The 20,629-nt window shown below is 39.9% G+C and overlaps 1 protein-coding gene across 1 annotated transcript in view; it reads right to left on the minus strand.

Moving 5' to 3' along the window:
- The window catches only part of CNTN5 (contactin 5), a 1,653,888-nt gene that overhangs the window by 453,201 nt on the left and 1,180,058 nt on the right, over nt 1-20,629 (minus strand). The window contains exon 8 of the mRNA XM_061440146.1: nt 7,416-7,619. Within this exon, the coding sequence (XP_061296130.1) occupies nt 7,416-7,619 (204 nt within the window). The remainder of the gene's footprint in view (nt 1-7,415; nt 7,620-20,629) is intronic.

Raw genomic sequence — 20,629 nt, forward strand, 5'->3', positions numbered from 1 at the left:
AAGAATAATGGAGTGGGAAGCTATTCCCTTCTCCAGCATATCCTTTTTACCCAGGGACTGAACCTTAGACTTCTACACTCCAGGCAGATTCTTTGCCATCTGAGCCACCAGAAATGATATTAAATATTTCTTGTTTTTTTTTTCTTTTTTTGCCTATTATATTGATATAAACTCTATATCCCTTCAGTGAGCTCGGTAAGTTTTAATAGAAAGAGTTCATTTAGCAATGTATATAAATACTATGTCTAAGAAGCTTGGACACTGTAGTGTGTTTCCCAGTGTGGTAAGCTTGGCTTCTTTCTCAGATGGGGTGACTGTGAGAGGTGGGTTGACAGTCAGTTCTGCTTTGATGTGAAGGCCTGGAACTGAGTGTTGGGCTGCAGACATTCACGTGCAAAAATGAGAAGGTTTTGCATTCTGTGCCACAATTCACATTAACAACTTTAGCTTTCCTTGGGAAGTTCACTCATGTCATTGAGACAAGCCTTTTGGTCTTATCAAATGTAGGGACAGGGAAGTTTCCACTGGGTACATGGCTTTTAGCCCTTTTTTTGGATCCCATAAACTTTACTCTAGGTTGGCTCAGTGGTAAAGAATCTGCCTGCAATGTAGGAGAAGCAGGTTTGATCCCTGGGTCTGAAAGATCCCCCCAGGGAGGAAGTGGCAACCCCCTCCAGTATTCTTATTGGGGGAAATCCCATGGACAAAAGAGCCTGGTGGACTACAGTCCATAGGGTTGCAAAGAGTCGGACACAACTGAGAAACCGAGCCCGACTAATCCTTAAACTCACATCCTTCCTTATCCTTCTAAAAATATGTCAATGTGTCTCATTTGTTAATGAAATGCTACCTCTCCTCATTGATGATATGAATATTTCTACCAGGTTTCAGAATAGAGACAGGAGACAAATACAGGAACCCAGTCCACCAACTTGAGATGTATGCCCACTTATCATTGAAATACTCATTTTCCTTGATTTCCTTGACACTACATTACTGTTTTTCCTCTTACTGTGCTCATCTCTACTCGCTATCCTTTATAGGGCTTTCATTCTTTATATTTCCATTGCAATTTGAATAATTCAAGGCTTCGTCCTAAGCTCACTTCATTTCATATTCATTTCACGGGCTTTCTTTCTTTTCTTTTTTATCCCCAGGGAGTTCAGAATTTTTCATTTGAACCCAGCCCCTTGCCACAAACTCGCCAGGACGTCAGAGTTCCCCCTCAGCTGGGCAGTGCCAGCATCACTCTGCAGGCAGCACAGCCTCCAGGGATGCCCCTCCTTGGTGGTCCCAGAGGACACAGCTGGGGGGCTGCTGGCGAGTGCAGGAGCGGAGGGTTGGCATGCACACAGGTGGCAGTGTGGCTCACATCACCGCCTCCTTCACGGGTTTTCATAACCACAGTAATGGTTTATTCATCATTCGCATCGTTGAGAATCATGGTCATATTTCATCACTATTATTGAAACTGAATTGTTTGTATAGCAAAATTTTAAGAGAAATAACATTTAAAGTGTATCACAATATTATTTCCTTGTTATAATCAATTTAAGGGTTCACTCATGAAAAACACGTCCAGGAAAGAACACATGTCCACAAATAGCTTTAAAATCTATAACAATATGGTACTGAATGCTAATTGTCTACTACTCATTTGTTCAGTTCAGTTCAGTTCAGTTCATTTGCTCAGTCGTGTCTGACTCTTTGCGACCCCATGAATCGCAGCACGCCAGGCCTCCCTGTCCTGCACCATCTCCCGGAGTTCACCCAAACTCATGTCCATCAAGTCAGTGATGCCATCCAGCCATCTCATCCTCTGTCATCTCCTTCTCCTCCTGCCCCCAATCCCTCCCAGCATCAGAGTCTTTTCCAATGAGTCAACTCTTCACATGAGGTGGCCAAAGTATTGGAGTTTCAGCTTTCATGGGGTCGCAGAGTTGGACACGACTGAGCGACTGAACTAAGTAACTAACTAACCAGTCCTTCCAAAGAACACCCAGGACTGATCTCCTTTAGAATGGACTGGTTGGATCTCCTTGCAGTCCAAGGGATTCTCAAGAGTCTTCTCCAACACCACAGTTCAAAAGCATCAATTCTTTGGCGCTCAGCTTTCTTCACAGTCCACCTCTCGCATCCATACATGACCACAGGAAAAACCATAGCCTTGACTAGACAGACCTTTGTTGGCAAAGCAATGTCTCTGCTTTTGAATATGCTGTCTAGGTTGGTCATAAATTTCCTTCCAAGGAGTAAGTGTCTTTTAATTTCATGGCTACAATCACCATCTGCAGTGATTTTGGAGCCCCCAAAAATAAAGTCTGACACTGTTTCCACTGTTTCCCCATCTATTTCCCATGAAGTTAACATCTACTTATTTTCAGCTTTTACAGTCAGTCTACGGGAAAGTTTAGAACTCTTGGTTACATTTACAGAAGAGAATATCAGAGTAAAAGCGGCAGATGAAAGGACATAAAAGTAACGTAGAAAAGGTAAAGGAAAAATAGGAGTAAAACTATCACTTTGTATAATAGAAAGTCAAGAATTATTTCCAAGAGTTAAAAGGATAGTAGGGATTTAAGCACATGGTCAAATTAAAAAGGAAAGAACAGAAAAGTATTATATAAATATAATATGTGGGTGGATAGAAGAAACGTGTATATCATATGGGGGAGTGAACAGCTATTCTCTAAACTTGATTAAACAAGAAGCACGGTTTATATGAAAACCTTGGGAAGAAAAATATGAGAAGTTAGATAACTGGCTTTAAGGAATGAGATTGAATGGAAGAGAGGTTTGGCTTTTCCCTCCTCTTATCTGCACTTATAAACCTCTACATTCCTTTGATAAGGGTATATCTCTATGTTAAAAAGTAAAAATTAGTAGACAATCACCAAGAAAACAACAACCTTAGATAAATTATAGAAAGAACAAATGTGAATTTTCCAACTTTTCTAACAAAAATCTTAAAAAGACTGTTATTGAATGATGTAGTTCAAATTTAGCAGGTATTTTCCACCTGTTTCTTTTAACTTAGATGTTAACTTTAAAATAACACTTTTATTTTAAAATTTTATTGAGCCTTTCATATAGTACTTCACAAACAAATTTTTTTAATATAGAAGTTTGTAAAAAAAAAGTCAACAATTTCAACTGCTTTAGTAAATTCAACAATACGACTAAAAATATTTTTTAACTTAAAGATATAATTTTAGTTATATAAGAAACAATGACTGAAAAGGCCAAAGTTGTATGCTCTGAAAAGGCCAGTGAGAATGAAAATCAATAGCCTAAGAGGGAGGAACTGGTTTTAGCAGGAGGAGGGAAAGTGGAATATCTCTACTGAATTAGAATAAGGGAAAAACAGTATAAATGGAGATGTAGTTAGATTTGAATTTCCATTCATAGGAAAATAAACTTGACACTTAAATAGTTTTGTAAAGCAGTGGGTAGAGAAGGAGGCTCTCCAGTTTGAGAAAAGAAGACAAGATTCCAAAAACTTTTGGCAGAATTACGAATTAACCATCCACATCAACTTACTAGGATTGAAGGACAATGTTGAAGCTGGTGATCATGCATGCTTCATGAGTGTAACTTTCTAATAGCTTTCAGGTTCCAAAGCAGTCACAACTTAAGTGTATACGAGTTCAATGGGAGTGACGTTTTGACAAACAAGAGCAACAGAATCAGAAGGGCAAATGAGTTTAAATACCAGCAAACAAATTACACTAATCATTCTATAAATGCTTGACAAGGGAAAGTAGAAGGTAAAGTTAAGTGCTACAACTAGGCCATGAAATAAAAGAAATGCGAGAGTGCTGATTATAAGTACTGAGCTTTTAAATCACTAGTGAAGGTGGAATCAATTTTTGGATTCTGACTCCACATGTGCTTTTCTCCTTTGTGAAAGTCAATGTAATGTTTAGGCTTGTTGTGTGAAAAGAAGGCAGAACAGCGTAAACAATCTCAGGTCTTATCCAAATGCATGGTATTATTACATCAGTTCAGTTCAGTCGCTCAGTCGGGTCTGACTCTTTGTGACCCCCACAAACCGCATGACGCCAGGCCTCCCTGTCCATCACCAACACTCGGAGTTCACCCAAACCCATGTCCATCGAGTTGATGATGCCATCCAACCATCTCATCCTCTGTCGTCCCCTTCTCCTCCTGCCCCCAATCTTTCCCAGCATCAGGGTCTTTTCAAATGGGTCAGCTCTCTGCATCAGGTAGCCAAAGTATTGGAGTTTCAACTTCAACATCAGTCCTTTGAATGCACACCCAGGACTGATCTCCTTTAGGATGGACCAGTTGGATCTCCTTGCAGTCCAAAGGGACTCTCAAGAGTCTTCTCCACACCACAGTTCAAAAGCATCAATTCTTCATCACTCAGCTTTATTTATAGTCCAACTTTCATATCCATACATGACTACTGGAAAAACCATAGCCTTGACTAGATGGACCTTTGTTGGCAAAGTAATGTCTCTGCTTTTGAATATGCTATCTAGGTTGGTCATAACTTTCCTTCCAAGGAGTAAGCGTTTTTTAATTTCATGGCTGCAGTCACCATCTGTAGTGATTTTGGAGCCCAGGAAAATAAAGTCTGCCACTGTTTCCACTGTTTCCCCATCTATTTGCCATGAAGTGATGGGGCTGGATGCCATGATCTTAGTTTTCTGAATGTTGAGCTTTAAGCCAACTTTTTCATTCTCCTCTTTCACTTTCATCAAGAGACTCTTTAGTTCTTCACTTTCTGCCATAAGGTTGGTGTCATCTGCATATCTGAGGTTATTAATATTTATCCTGGCAATCTTGATTCCAGCTTGTGATTCCTCCAGCCCAGAGTTTTTCATGAGTACTCTGCATATAAGTTAAAAAAGCAGGGTGACAATATATAGCCTTGAGGTACTCCTTTTCCTATTTGGAACCAGTCATTTGTTCCATGTCCAGTTCTAACTGTTGCTTCCTGACCTGCATACAGGTTTCTTAAGAGGCAGGTCAGGTGGTCTGGTATTCCCAACATTTCAGAATTTTCCACAGTTTATTGTGATCCACACAGTCAAAGGCTTTGGCATAGTCAATAAAGCAGAAATAGATGTTTTTCTGGAACTTGTTGCTTTTACAATGATCCAGCAGATGCTGGCAATTTGATATCTGGTTCCTCTGCCTTTTCGAAAACCAGCTTGAACATCTGGAAGTTCACAGTTCATGTATTGCTGAAGCCTGGCTTGGAGAATTTTGAGCATTATTTTACTAGTGTGTGCTCCTGCTAAGTCGCTTCAGTCATGTCCGACTCTGTGCTACCCCATAGGCGGCAGCCCACCAGGCTCCCCTGTCCCTGGGATTCTCCAGGCAAGAACGCTGGAGTGGGTTGCCATTTCCTTCTCCAATGCATGAAACTGAAAAGTGAAAGTGAAGTTGCTCAGTCTTGTCCAACTCTTAGTGACCCCATGGGCTGCAGCCCACCAGGCTCCTCTGTCCATGGGATATTCCAGGCAAGAGTACTGGAGTGGGGTGCCATCGCCTTCTCCGTTACTAGCATGTGAGATGAGTGCAATTGTGCAGTAGTTTGAGTCCTTGGCATTGCCTTTCTTTGGGATTGGAATGAAAACCGACCTATCCCAGTCCTTTGGCCACTGCTGAATTTTCAAAATTTGCTGACATATTGAGTGCGGCACTTTCACATCATCATCTTTTCGGAGTTTGCATAAATTGGTGTAAATGGAATTAGTTACTGTCTAGTCAGCAAAATGTTACAATTTTCAAACAAAGATATTCCAAATTCTTGAGGAATTAATGAGAAAATAGTCAAAACTTTATGAAAATGGCTTATAGAGAATCACTTCATTTGTAAGCTACCAACTAGATAAATTTTAAGAATGGACATCTATTCTCCTTCATTTTTTTCACCCTATAGACATTCCTATATAATTTTGAGGTTGTCATACTATACACACAGTCATAGCTTTAACTGCAGTGGTGGAATACACAGTGATGACTCTTCAATCTCTTTATCCAGCCCAGTTCTTTCTTGTGCATATTAGGATTATATTTCAGTATATGTACCACGTATTTCCACATAGATGCCCCATAAACATCTCATTGTTCCTTTATCTGTCTTATCTCTTTTCATGAAAAGAATCATGACCCATCCGATGAATGAGGTGAAAGTGTCCTCCTACTCCAGAGCACCATGTTTAATTAATCATCACATTCTGACAATTCTACCTTATTGGTGTCCCAGGCATATTTGCTACCCTTCAGTGTTATTACCAGAGCTTTCATTCTGTCCCTCCTCACTTCTTGGCGGCTTAGTTTTGGTAGCCTCTAAATTGGTCTCCCAATTTTCCTTCTTATTTCTCATCTCTCCTCCATGCTGTTACCTAGCAGTGTGAACTTTTGTAGTTCACTGTATCTCTTTAAAATTTGCTTCCTCATCTCTGAAATAGATACTGCATTTATACATTCTACCTCATAGAATCATAGGATTATGATACATACATAAATACATACATTATATATAAACTCTGGTTATACTTGTCATACTTCACTGCAGCATATACTCTAAACTAAGCATATAAAGACTACCGTTGAAACAGATTATTTTTTAAGCTTCACAATCCATCAGGATTCTCAAGCTCACTTCTTAATAATACCTTCATAGGTTTTTTATTGCATGACAGAGCAGGCCACATATCATATATCAACTGTAATATAGCACTTTACTTCTTTAATGCAATGCTTAGCTGTAAATGTCTGTAACGACAAATGAAGTATTTAAATTTGAAGATACTTTGGATATATGGCAATACCTATAAATATAAAATCATCATTTCTGCCTGAATTGCACTTAAAAAAGTTCCAACTGCTTCTATTATTGGAAAAGTAATAATAACAATTATAACTATACCATGAAGTATTAAAAGCTGAACATTCAATTTGAAGGTGGCTAAAGTGAAAAAGTGTTGAAAAATGAACCTCATAAAATGCTTGCAATTTATACACATATGCTATATAGAGGCCCTAAAGATCAGAGAAAAGAACTTTGGAGTTTTTATTGCAGTTCATCTTTTCAGAATCTCTTTCCCTTTCTGGCACGAGGGTAGTGCTATGGTTGATAGTTCTCATCTATAGATCATCCCTTTCCTATGTAAGAAAATTTGTTCTAAGATATGCAAATCTTAACTAAAAGTGTAGGGTTTCTAAATACTGCAAATGTCTTTTTATTTGTGCTAGGTTTAATAGTTTAGAAGGCCACTAATACATTTTTAAAAAGGGTTTTTATATAGACATACAGTTGACTTACAATATTGTGTTAATTTCAGATATACAGCATAGTGATTCACTGTTTTTACAGATGATACTCAATTTTTCACATTTGAAGTAGCTAACCATTAAATCCAGGTCAGGCAACTTACCATCATTACGCAGAGTCAGTGGTGTTGGAGGACTAAGTACTCGAGCATTCGTCACTGTGTTTTTCACCAGACAAATATAGCTGCCAACATCTGATGCTTGGACTTTAGAAATATAAAGGTTGCCTGTCTCCTGGGAAATGAACCGCCGGCTGTCTTCGGCCACAAAGGAAGGGAACTCATTAAATACCCAGCTATAGATGATTTCTGAAAATATACAAAATTTAATGGTTGAAAGATAGATTATTTTATTAACAGTTATACTCAAACAACAAAGCCTTTATTGTGTTAGATATGTTGCAAGATCATACATATGTGATTCAGATATCTATATCATTTTGTATTTTATGTTCAAAGAACTATAGCTCTTCATGATTAAAGGAAGATCTGAAATATTTTATTTCATAAACATTTCTTAAAGCCCTTATCCATTCATCCATGCACTCATTCACTCAATTCTAATGTGTGTTGAATGTGTTTTAGATGACTGGCACTATGATATGATAGCACTGAAACTAAAAAGATGAGACAGAGAGTTGCCCATTCTCAAAGATCAGTCTAAGGAGAGAGATCTACCCAAACCTATGAAAAACCATGTGGAATAAAGAAATGGAGGTGTGCATTGTATCGAAAGGAAGCTGAGGGAAAAGGTAGTTCAGCCACAAGTCAATCAGCAAAAACTTCTTCTGCTGAGATGCCTGAGCTACATTCATTTACTAATTTTTTCACCAAATACTAGTTGAGGGTCATGGTAGGCCAAGAATGCTCCAAGTAGGGGGAAAAAAATGTGTGTGTTCTCATGGATCTTTCATTATAGTGGAAAGAACAAGAACACAGATCCAAAATAAGTATTTTTCAAGTGGTAATAAGTGCTGGGAAGAAAGCTAAAGCACGAATATAGAGCTGGAGAATAACAGGGGTGAAAAAGACATGTGAATTTATATTTTAAAACTCTGACTGCTGGATAGAGATGAGACTGTGTGAGGAGAAAGCAGGGGCCAGGGGCAGGGGAAGCAGGAGGAATAATGTCCACTAGCCTCAGTGGCTATTTTCAAAACAGACATGAAATATGTAAATGATTTGCACTAGAATGGTGCTTAGTCGTGGGGACAGTAGTGGTAAAGTGGTGGGAAGTGATGTTAGAACTGATTGGAATTGTTGATGGATTGATGATGAAATGCGAGAAGGCAAAAAAATTAGTCAAGGAGTAAGATTTTGAGCCACCACCACAGTTCTGAGTTACTGGAGTGAAAAATCCCAGGAAAGGAATTAGAGGTTAGAGATACTGGAAATAAATCCAAATGACTACACACAGATTCACATGGTGTGTATGTTGTGTTAAGGAACTTGCGCTCTATCCTGGATGTTTTCTAGCAAAGAGATGACATAAATATGTACATCTGTAGGTGTGGGGAAAGAACAAATTAGCCATGATGATGCAGTTGGGCTCTCTCACACCACGGCCTCTCGCTCTTGCCCCACGTTTTGTAAATAATAATTATGTAACAGCTGAGATCACTTAGAGCACTGCACATGCAAGTCATGAGGTGCTTGGCCATGGGCTATTTTGTGCCATACACCTATAGGAATTTCAGCATGAAAGCCCTGGCTGCTGCTGCACATGATTATCTTATGTGAGGTTATGTTAGGGTTCCATTATGGCCATATTATGGTCATTTCTGACTGCTGCTGCAGCTGCTGTATTAGCCAGGAAAGAAGCTGTGTTATGGCTGCCATGCCAGCCAGGAGAGAATAAATGTGTCTGCAGTTCCTGTGGCTTCTCACGTCTTATTCCAGCCTCTTAGCTTGCCCCTTAGGTTCAGCGATCAATGTGAACAGCAAGACAATTGACATCACGAACAGGAACAGTGATACAATTGGTATAGTTTGCAGGATATGAACAGGTAGAGGAGCCCGGCGCTCCAACGGATGGAGGAAGCCAGTGGCCACCTTATGGCATATGGTACCATGTGGCCACAGTCCTCTCAGCGTGGATTCTGGTGGAAGACTCGGAGGCAGTGGACAGTTCACTGGATAGCACTGAAAAGGCATTACAGGCAGTGAATTCCTGTTTGCTGAACAAGGCAGCATGGACTGCTGCCGGCACCATCAGGTGGATTTTCCTGACTACCCTGGAGGTGGATATGGATCATACCCTATACAATGCTGCACCAGTGCACAATGTGCAGAGATGTTAGGAAGAACTAGAGCAATGTATTTTGATGTTAGGGCCTTGTGGCCCTAAACCCATGGCCTTGAAGAATCCAGCATCTCTGACAGTAAGGCAGGAAGTGACAGTGATGATGAACATTATGAGATTAAGGATAACGATGATGGACGTTGTGAGACTGAGAATACCTGCTTGGCAGCGAGGCCTGTTGTACAGCAGAAAGTAAAGCATGAGCAGCCTATGGCCTGGGTGGACATCCTCAAGGGGCCCCCAATGTGACTGAGTTCACAACATATCAATCATGTACTCATGTGGAGTTGGTTGACTTGGGTGAGCAGTTTTGGCAAAAGCATGGGGGGTGGGGTTGGGGGGGAGACATTAGCAGCATGGTTTTTGTGACTTTGGGACCCTGGACAGTATCATATGTGTTACGGATGAAATAGAATCAGTCCAGTTCAGTGGACACAGGGGTGGACAGTATCATATGTGTTATGGATGAAATAGAATCAGTCCAGTTCAGTGGACACAGGGGTGGACAGTATCATATGTGTTATGGATGAAATAGAATCAGTCCAGTTCAGTGGACACAGGGGTGGACAGTATCATATGTGTTACGGATGAAATAGAATCAGTCCAGTTCAGTTCAGTTGCTTAGTCATGTCTGATTCTTTGCGACCCCATGGACTGCAGTGCTCTAAGCCTCCCTTTCCATCACCAACTCCCAGAGCTTACTCAAACTCTTGTCCATTGAGTTGGTGATGCCATCTAACCACCTCATCTTCTGTCACCCCCTTCTCCTGCCTTCAATCTTTCCCAGCATCAGGGTCTTTTCCAATGAGTCAGTTCTTCACATCAGGTGGCCAACATATTGGAATTTCAGCTTCAGCATCAGTCCTTCCAATGAGTATTCAGGACTGATTTCCTTTAGGATGGACTGGTTGGATGTCTTTGCTGTCCAAGGGACTCTAAAGAGTCTTCTCCAACACCACAGTTCAAAAGCATAATTCTTTGGTGCTCAGCTTTCTTTATAGTCCAACTCTCACATCCAGACACGACTATTGGAAAAACCACAGCTTTGACTAGACGGACTTTAGTTGTCAAAGTAATGTATCTGCTTTTTACTATGCTGTCTAGGTTGATCATAACTTTTCTTCCAAGAAGCAAGCATCTTTTAATTTCATGGCTGCAGCCATCATCTGTAGTGATTTTGGAGGGTTGGCATCTGTAACCATTTACCCTTCATTGAGACAAAGGTTGCAGAAGGCTAGACCACTCATGCAAGGGAGGCCTAACCAAATGCATGCCTTCGTGGAATGGATTAATGCTGCCACCCACATTATGTGATCAAACATGGGAAAGCTCCTGGATACTGTGAATAAATGGCAGATCTATACCAAGTTGACCCAAATGATGAGAGAACTGGGCATGAAGCATTGATATTTAACCTAAATACCCGAGGCCCAGATGACAAGCATTTTACTGGCAGCATTCAATATGCTATTTTGAACAATGCCCCATCTACTGTTTTTGAGTCCAGGACTGCTATTCTTGTGACTTAGGTGAGGTGCCGCATCTATGAGGTGACCTTGATAGTGGCTAGCTTGGGAGAAACAGAGGGACAGCAGGAGGCAAAGGGGTTAGAAGTGTGAAGACCCTGAAGGGGGCCTGAGCTGGTAAAGGCCCCCTCCTGGTGATGAGAATGCAAATGTGGGCTGATTTGTTGGCAGTGGGAATTGACAAATAAAATTGATACACAGCCCAGTGCTCTGCTCCTAGAGCTGTGGAGGCAACTGAGACCAGAGCAGAAGTTTCAGTTTGGGATGCATCCACAGCAAGAGGTACAGGTGGTTCAGTTAAAAGATTACATGGCGCCCAAGAATGTTCTTTTGGATGATGCCCTTTTCCACTTTGAATAGGGCTCAGACCAAGGTGCCCTCCTGAAGAGTCAGGGACTGGAGACCGCATGTAGAACTTGGAATTCATTGGTCACTAGCTCATGTACAGAGAGTAATGGCCCTGGTTGACACTAGTGCTAAATGCAACCTTGTTTACATCTAGCCAGAGGCTGTGTCCTTACCTTTGGAAATTGGAAGGCTCCCTGTGTGAAAGGCTTTGTCCTATAATGTATGATGTAGGTTTATGCTGTGTTCTATAATGTAGATTTAGAGCAGTGAACTGTAAAGGCCACGCCCTGTGATGTGCTACTAACTTCTCATTCTCCTGCGGGTTTAGAACAATGTGAAAGCATTTGGAATGATGTGGTGCCCTGTGAATGCCAAAATTCCCCTCCTTGAAGGGGTGGGCCTGGCACCTGTAGGGAGTTTTTGCAGGTCCTTAATAAAAAAGCCTGAAGGGGTGGAGTTGACCTTGTGGAGGCTTTCCTGCAATTTTACAAGGACCAGACTTGACCAAGGAAGATAAAGGCACTCCACATGTAGTGGGTGGCTCTTCTAGCCCCATGAGGGCAAGGACTGCAACATGAGTTCCAGGTAATACCTGCCATTGGGTTTTGCTGTGTGTTGGGGATGTAACTGTTCGTTGTTGTAGCATCTACTGCTGTTGCAAGATGTATATTCAAGGGTCAGTGTTACTCACCAAGGGACCATCACAAGAGATGGATCGCATGTGGATTGTGAGGTGAGAGACCCTGAAGGGGTGGAGTTTAGGGAAAGAGCAAATTAGCCAAGATGGCATGGTCAGGCTCTCTTGCCACATGGCCTCTCGCTCTTGCCCCACATTTGGTGAAAAATGATTATGCAATATCTGAGATCATGGCATCCAGTCCCATCACTTCAGGGCAAATAGATGGGGAAACAATGGAAACAGTGAGAGACTTTATTTTCTTGCACTCCAAAAACACTGCAGATGGTGACTGCAGCCATGGAATTAAAAGATGCTTGCTCCTTGAAAGAAAAGATATGACAAACCTAGACAGCATATTAAAAAGCAGAGACATTACTTTACAAAAAAAAGGTGCATATAGTTAAAGCTATGGCTTTTCCAGTAGTCATGTATGGGTGTAAGCTGAGCTCCAAAGAATTGATGCTTTTGAACTGTGGTGTTGGAGAAGACTCTTGAGAGTCCCTTGGACTGCAAGGAGATCCAACCAGTCCATCCTAAAGAGAATCAGTCCTGAATATTCATTGGAAGGACTGAAGCTGAAGTGGAATCTCCAATACTTTGACCACCTGATGTGAAGAACTGACTCATTGGAAAAGACCCTGATGCTGGGAAAGACTGAAGGCAGGAGGAGAAGGGACAACAGAGGATGAGATGGTTGGATGGCATCACTGACTCAATGGACATGAGTTTGAGCAAGCTCCGGGAGCTGGTGATAGACATAGAGGCCTGAAGTGCTGCAGCCCATGGGGTTGCAAAGAGTTGGACATGACTGAGCAACTGAACTGAACTGAGCTGAACAGCTGTTTCACCATGAAAGCCCTGGATGCTGCTGCACTGGGGCTACATTGGAGCGACATCATGGTTATGTTATATTATGGCTTCATTATGGCTATATTATGGTTATATTCTGGCTGCTGCTACAGCTGCTACACCAGCCAGGAGAGAGTCTGTGTTATGGCTGCCATGCCAGCCAGGAGAGAATAAACATGTCTGCAGTTCCTACAGTTCCTCACATCTTCTTCCAGCATTGTAGCTCATGCCTTGCCACCCTAGGTTCAGCGAACAGAGAGACAATGTGAACAGCAAGACAATTGCCATCATGAACAGAACAGTGATAAAGTAGGGTATTCTGGTGATTCTGCAAAGGCTGAATTTAAGTAAGCCCAAGGTTGCCAAAGGGAGTGAGAGAACAATATTGCATACTGAAGGTAAGAGCTGAAGAAATCTGAATCAGAACCTAATCATAACAACAAGAAGAAAGATATTGGGATATTAGCCCAATAAATACATAGGAGGGGCTTCCCTGGTGACTCAGACAGTAATGAATCCTCCTGAGATGCAGGAGACTTGGGTTTGATCCCTGGGTCAGGAAGATCCCCTGGAGAAGGGAATGCCTACCCACTCCAGTATTCTTGCTTGGAGAATTCCATGGACAAAGCAGACTTGTGGGCTATATCTCATGAAGTCACAAAGACTACACTTTCAAGACAAAAGAAGAGATAGATAGTTCAGGAACACTTTCATATCTCCCTTGAATGGCTGGGAGGAGGATGGCATGTGAAGTTCAGGATTAAATAAAAATGAGGTCAAACTAATTTAAGGAGAAAGATCATTGGTTCACTTTCAGGACATTTTGAGTTTGAGGCAAATCCACATAAGCAGTTCCAGCAGTTAGTAAACATGTGTTTGAAGTTCACGAGAGTAAATCTGTGGTTGGAAGTTGTTGGTATATTGGTATAATTGAATAAGGTAAGTAGATGAGAATAAATATGGTGAGAAGATAGTTCTCTGGAAAGCACAACATCTAAATAAAAGAAAGAAAACAAAAAATGTTCAGAAAGGGAGAGGGAAGGAACCGTTGGAAAAATTCAAGGAGAATAAAGAAAATGCAGTGCCACAGAGGCCAGTGGCTCAACCATTTCAGGAGGGTTAAATAATGCCAGCTAAGGAAAAAGGACTTAGTAGAAATATTTATATAGATAATAAAGGTAAATGTTACTTAAGATTGACATTTGGGGTATCACTGAATGGAAACTTCAATAGATGAGTGGAAATCAAAATCATATTGCAACTGAGTTAATAAAAGAAAAAAAATTGTTTGCCAATAGCATTAAAATCTCAATAGACATTACAATTACATGTGTTATAGCTGAAAGAGCAGATTCCGAGGTCCCCTTTCTCCACAGTTATTTGCTTAATAACACCACTTGAACTTTTAAGAAAGCTCAAATGCGATTCTAATCTACAGTGAGGATTGGGAAGCCCTATTTTATGCCTTTCTTCTCTTCCTTTTTCTCTCTCCTTCCTTCTCTCCCTTCTCCTCCCTCCATCCTTTCTCCCTTCCAATATATGGCTTATTCTAATTGTTATAATGAGAGTTTCATTTGTTGCTGAAACAGCTCTCAGACATTTTGATACTTTTTGCAATTTACTTTTGGGTTAGACTTTACTGGAGTTATCTTGATTTTTGATTTGTATTACTAGAAAATTTGGAAGAAGTAAAGCAAAGAACAATCACATTAGAGACTATCATTAACTGAAATCTACTTTTGTTGTACCAATAGTGTTTCTTGAGTCAATGTTTTGTAAAATATTTTTAGAATAAGCAGAAAGTATTTACACAAAATTGGCATTTTTCTCAAATTTTATAGGTTAATAGGTATTTGGGTATTCAACAATGTTCATTTAGTTTTTAAAATAAGTTTTTAGATTTATATAGCAAAGCATTGGAGAAGGCAATGGCACCCCACTCCAGTACTCTTGCCTGGAAAACCCCATGGGTGGAGGAGCCTGGTAGGCTGCAGTCCATGGGGTCACTAAGAGTCGGATATGACTGAGCGGCTTCACTTTCACTTTTTCACTTTCATGCATTGGAGAAGGAAATGGCAACCTACTCCAGTGTTCTTGCCTGGAGAATCCCTGGGACTGGGGAGCCTGGTGGGCTGCTGTCTATGGGGTCACACAGAGTCGGACATGACTGAAGTGACTTAGCAGTAGCAGCAGCAGCAAAGCATTTCATAATTTTAAGAAGGATAAAAAGTGGAAATAGTACCCAGTAGAAAAGCTGACAGTCTGAATTTGGATTGGATTTTCTGCCTGTGCCAAAAATGAATATATTGAACCAGTCTAAACCTCTCTTAAAGTTACTCTTTACTTTCTCTTATACATTTTTTTTCATTCTCTATCAGCATTTATTTAAAATTCTTTTCAAACTTGTCTTTACTTTCATGAAAAACAAGCATTCGCTTTACTTTTAGTATGTCAGAACCTGAAGATAACAAAAGGATTCAGGAAAGTAATAAAACATAGTCGGCTCTGAGGGCATAGTTTTTACGCCCATATAACACTTGGCTTCATAACATTTATGCTTGGCCTTAAAAATATTTTAATATAAGCTGATATATTAAATATTGAAATCTGGATATCATTACACATTATCAGAAGCACACTAAGATTAGTTGGTTAGTTGTGATTTTTCCCATTCTTCTCAGGTTTTTTTTTTTTTTTAATAGTATGCTTGATTTAGACAATTTAAAATGTTTTAGAAGTCTTGATATTATTCTTCAATGTGTACCCCCTAAAGTTTTTATGTTAAATTTCTCTAGTGTATTTTTTTATACTGTGTGATAACATACATTTTGTTTACAAACTTGTACTGTGTTGACTTCAGGTGTTGGTTTCTTATGGGAGATTTTTTTTTTTTTAACTTTTTTCTTGAGTCAGTGAGAGCCATTCAATTTCACTGAAAGAATAGCACATTAAGGACCTGGTTTGGTGCAGACATTTATTCTAAATTTCCCTCTCAGGAAGACCCAAAGACTTGTCCTTTGTACCAGCATGAACAATCATCCTCAAGCTCCTAGACTCTATAGTCTACCTCCATGAATCTTTGTTGCCAACATTTCCTCAGGATTAATGGATTAATAGTATTCCTAGATGTCAGTTAGGATTTATTCCTAGAATTTTTCTATTTGTTTCTGATACCTGCTTTTTTTCCCATTCCTTTGAGCTTGGCTATATATTAAGCTTTATTTTATTTATCATTTCTAAATTAGGGGAAAGGTTCTAGGTTGGCTCTATTTTCCTAGTTGAATGTCTGGGTTTTGTGGCTTTGTTCATTGCAGACTTTCATCACACTTGCTGTAATTGATTCAGTGTCGCCAAACAGACTAGCTTTCTTTTGCTCCCCTGACAAATAAGATGATTACTTAAATGATGTATTTCTATGTCTACAGGGTATAAAAACATGATCATCCTTATGGGAAAAGATGTTCATTTCTTATAACTGCAGTGCCATTAATTTTTTTTAAAAAAGTATGAGAAAGGGGAATAAAACTGCATACTGCACTCTCTGAAGTCTTTGAAAACAATTTAAATGAGTAATCATATGCAATTCATTTCAACATTCTCTAATATAACTGCAAGTTAGAAGATAACCATTCTTCTTCCTAATAATGTGTGTACATGGTAGAAGCTGTGGGTCAAAAGATTAGGAGAGAACGCAATGGGTATAGCAATTGATTTGTTCACCACCCAATTAATACTGTGACTCTTTTAGGGAGTCTAGTATTTTTTTTGTTTTTTGTTTTTATCCTTGTCAGCTATAAAAAGGAAAACCTAAAAATCAGAATCTTCTGTATTTTTTAATATATTTTATGGTTTATAATAAAATTTTCAGCTAATGGGCTATATTTATCACAATCTCTGCTCTTATCTGTTTTTGGTTATCCTTGTAATGTGATATATATAAAATAGCTATAATTTGTTCTTTATTATACCAGTGGAACTTTTTAGTTTGCTTTAATATTAAATTAAGCTTTTTACTTGTAGTTTGATACGTTTTTTCATTAATTTTTACTGGATACTGCTTAATAGAGTGTATGTCATAAGCAATTTAGTATTTATTAATTGCTTTGTAAACATTTTTGGTTTTACAGTTCCATTATCTGTTGTGACTCCTTTGCCTCCAGTTCTGAAGAAATAATTGATGTGAATATATTTGAATAATGAAACTTAGTAAGTTATTGGATAAAATGGCACTGCTTTAAAAAATGGCACAATGAAGATATTTGCTGATATAAAGTTTGTAGCGTGTGGCTAGCTACCATTTTGAATTTTAGAATTAATGACATCATGAAGGAAATTATAGGGAATTGTACCATTAATTATCCATTAGTACTTAGCATAAGGGGATATACTCCTTGGAAGGAAAGTTATGGCCAACCTAGACAGCATATTAAAAAGCAGAGACATTACTTTGTTAACAAAGGTCCATCTAGTCAAAGCTATGGTTTTTCCAGTGGTCATGTAAGGATGTGAGAGTTGGACTATAAAGAAAGCTGAGCACCAAAGAATTGATGCTTTTGAACTGTGGTGTTGGAGAAGACTCTTGAGAGTCCCTTGAACTGCAAGGAGATCAAACCAGTCAATCCTGAAGGAAATCATTCCTGAATATTCATTGGAAGGACTGATGCTGAAGCTGAAACTCCAATACCTTGGCCACCTGATCTGAAGAGCTGACTCATTGGAAAAGACCGAGACTGGAAAGATTGAAGGCAGGAGGATAATGGGGTGACAGAGGATGAGACAGCTGGATGGCATCACTGACGCTATGGACATGAGTTTGGGTAAACTTTGGGAGTTTGTGATGGACAGGGAGGCCTGGCGTGCTGTGGTTCATGGGGTCGCAAAGAGTTGGATACGACTGAGTGACTGAACTGAACCAAATCTGAAACTAAGGCAATGTTATTTGCATTGCAGATTTATACCTGCATTGTGATAGAAAATGTCATTATTAGCAACATTATGTACTCTTGCCAGAGTAGAAACTAAATCTACTGCATTTACCACCATATACCTTAGGTCCCAACAGAATGGCTGGTGTTTAGTTGCTCAATACATAGTTGATGAGAAAATGAATAATTAGAAGATAAATACCAATATATATTTAATAAATAGTTCTAAATTTTAAGAGTAGATTTTTTCATATTTTATATTTCTTATTGCAAATTTTTAAAGATGTACTTGAACTTATCTTGGCCTTTAGAATATAAATGAAAGATTACATTTGATAACTGAGCTAAAAACAGATCCCGAGAAGTAATGTAGGCAATTTTAAAAATCTGAATTGTACAGTCAATGAACAAAAGAGAAAGGGTCATGTTTACAAAGTTACTATGAAGTATTTTTGTGATTTATTCTATTAAGTAAATTAAACAGAGGTTTAGAGGGATGCTAAATTTGAGGTGATCCAACCTCCCTCTTTCATGGTTGGTGATTGCAGCCATGAAATTAGACTCTAGCTTCTTGGAAGGAAGACTATGACAAACCTAGACAGCACATTAAAAAGCAAAGACATCACTTTGCCAGCAATGATCCATATAGTCAAACTATGGTCTTTCAAGTAGTGATTACAGATGTGAGAGTTGGACCATAAAGAAGGTTGAATGCCAAAGAATTGATGATTTTGAACTGACAGCAAGGAGATCAAATCCATCAGTCCTATGGGAAATCAGCCCTGGATATTCATTGAAAGGACTGATGCTGAAGCTGAAGCTCCAATACTTTGTCCACGTAATGCAAACAGTCAACTCACTTAAAAAGGCCCTGCTGCTGGGAAAGACTGAAGGCAAAAGAAGAGGGTGGCAGAGGACGAGATGGTTGGATAACATCACCAATTCAATGGATGTGAACTTGGGTGCACTCTGGGAGAGGATGAGGGCCAGGGAGGCCTGGTGTGCTGGAGTCAACAGTGTTGCAAAGAGCTGGACATGACTTAGCTACTGAACAACAACCACCACCTCCCTCTCAGGTTAAGAGTCTTAACGGTGGTCAGTCATTTTGCCTCTGCTTGAATATATCACTGTCACTGCTGAGGAAGCTGATTTGGCAGCTCGAGTTATTAAATGGATCATATCTAAAGATTATTTTGGCTGCTAGTTTTAGAGTAGAGACTGAGATTAAGACAACTTTGAGTATTCACAAGTAGGTACTGATACGTTTTTATATGCAAAGCACCATTTAAGGTATGTAGATATAAGGTGGGAGAAGGCAATGGCACCCCACTCCAGTACTCTTGCCTGGAAACTCCCATGGGCAGAGGAGCCTGGTGGGCTGCAGTCCATGGGGTCGCAAAGAGTCAGACATGACTGAGTGACTTCACTTTCACTTTTCACTTTCATGCATTGGAGAAGGACATGGCAACCCACTTCAGTGTTCTTGCCTGGAGAATCCCAGGGATGCGGGAGCCTGGTGGGCTGCCATCTATGGGGTCGCACAGAATCAGACGGACATGACTGAAGCAACTTAGCAGCAGATATAAGGTGGAGCTGGGAAAGGAACTAACTTGAGAATTAACTATGAGTTACACACTTTGCACATTTTTCCCCAACTCCCAGTCACACATATACACAGAGATTAGAAGGCAATGCCATGAATGAATAAGACTATGGACTTTGGAATCACAAAGATCATAGTTCCAGTGATGGCTGCATGATCTAATGACCTATGTACATTTGGGCAAACTAGAGAGTTCTCTGGTGGCTCAAATGGTAAAGCCTCTGCCTGCAATGCAGGAGACCTGGGTTCGATCCCTGTGTAGGGAAGACCCCCTGGAGAAGGAAATGGTAACCCATACCAGTACTCTTGCCTGGAAAATTCCATGGACAGAGGAGCCTTGTAGGCTACAGTCCATGGGTCACAAAGAGTCAGACACAACTGAGCGACTTCACTCACTCACTTTAGTCTCTCATCTATAAAATGCAATTAATGGTGAAACTGTAGGTTAAATGAGATATTATATGTAAGACTAGTACTTTTAGAACTAGACACAGTTATTACCATCACTATAATCATCTTCAACATTAAAGTTGTGAGGCTCAAATGGGTGAGCCAATGGAAAATTATACCTAATAATGCAATCTGACTCACCCTGAGCCTATATCTTGTTATCATATTTTATCTTTGCATCACACTGCTTTAATTATTATATTCTAATATTGTGAGTGTGTGTGTGTGCTAAGTTGTTTCAGTCATGTCCAACTCTTAGCGACCCTATGGTCCATAGCCTGCCAGGCTCCTCTGTCCATGGGATTCTCCAGGCAAGAACACTGGTGTGGGTTGCCATTCCCACCTCCAGAGGATCTTCCTGACCCAGGGACTAGACCTGCATCCCTTACATCTCCTGAACTGGTAGCAGGTGCTTTACCACTAGTGCCACCTGGGAAGCCTATTCTAATATTATTGAATCTCAATTTCAATATTCATAAATAGGATAGTAATATCTAAATGATATGATTGTGCTGAGGATTACATAAGCCACTTAAATGAGAGTGTTCAACCTGCAGAAACTGTTCAGTAAGGGTAGCTGTTGGCTTAGGATAAATGACCTGATATATTCCAGTAGAATTTGGTACAGTGCAGATCC

This window comes from Bos javanicus, chromosome 15, assembly GCF_032452875.1.
Source record: "Bos javanicus breed banteng chromosome 15, ARS-OSU_banteng_1.0, whole genome shotgun sequence".
Classification (NCBI taxonomy): Eukaryota; Metazoa; Chordata; class Mammalia; order Artiodactyla; family Bovidae; genus Bos; species Bos javanicus.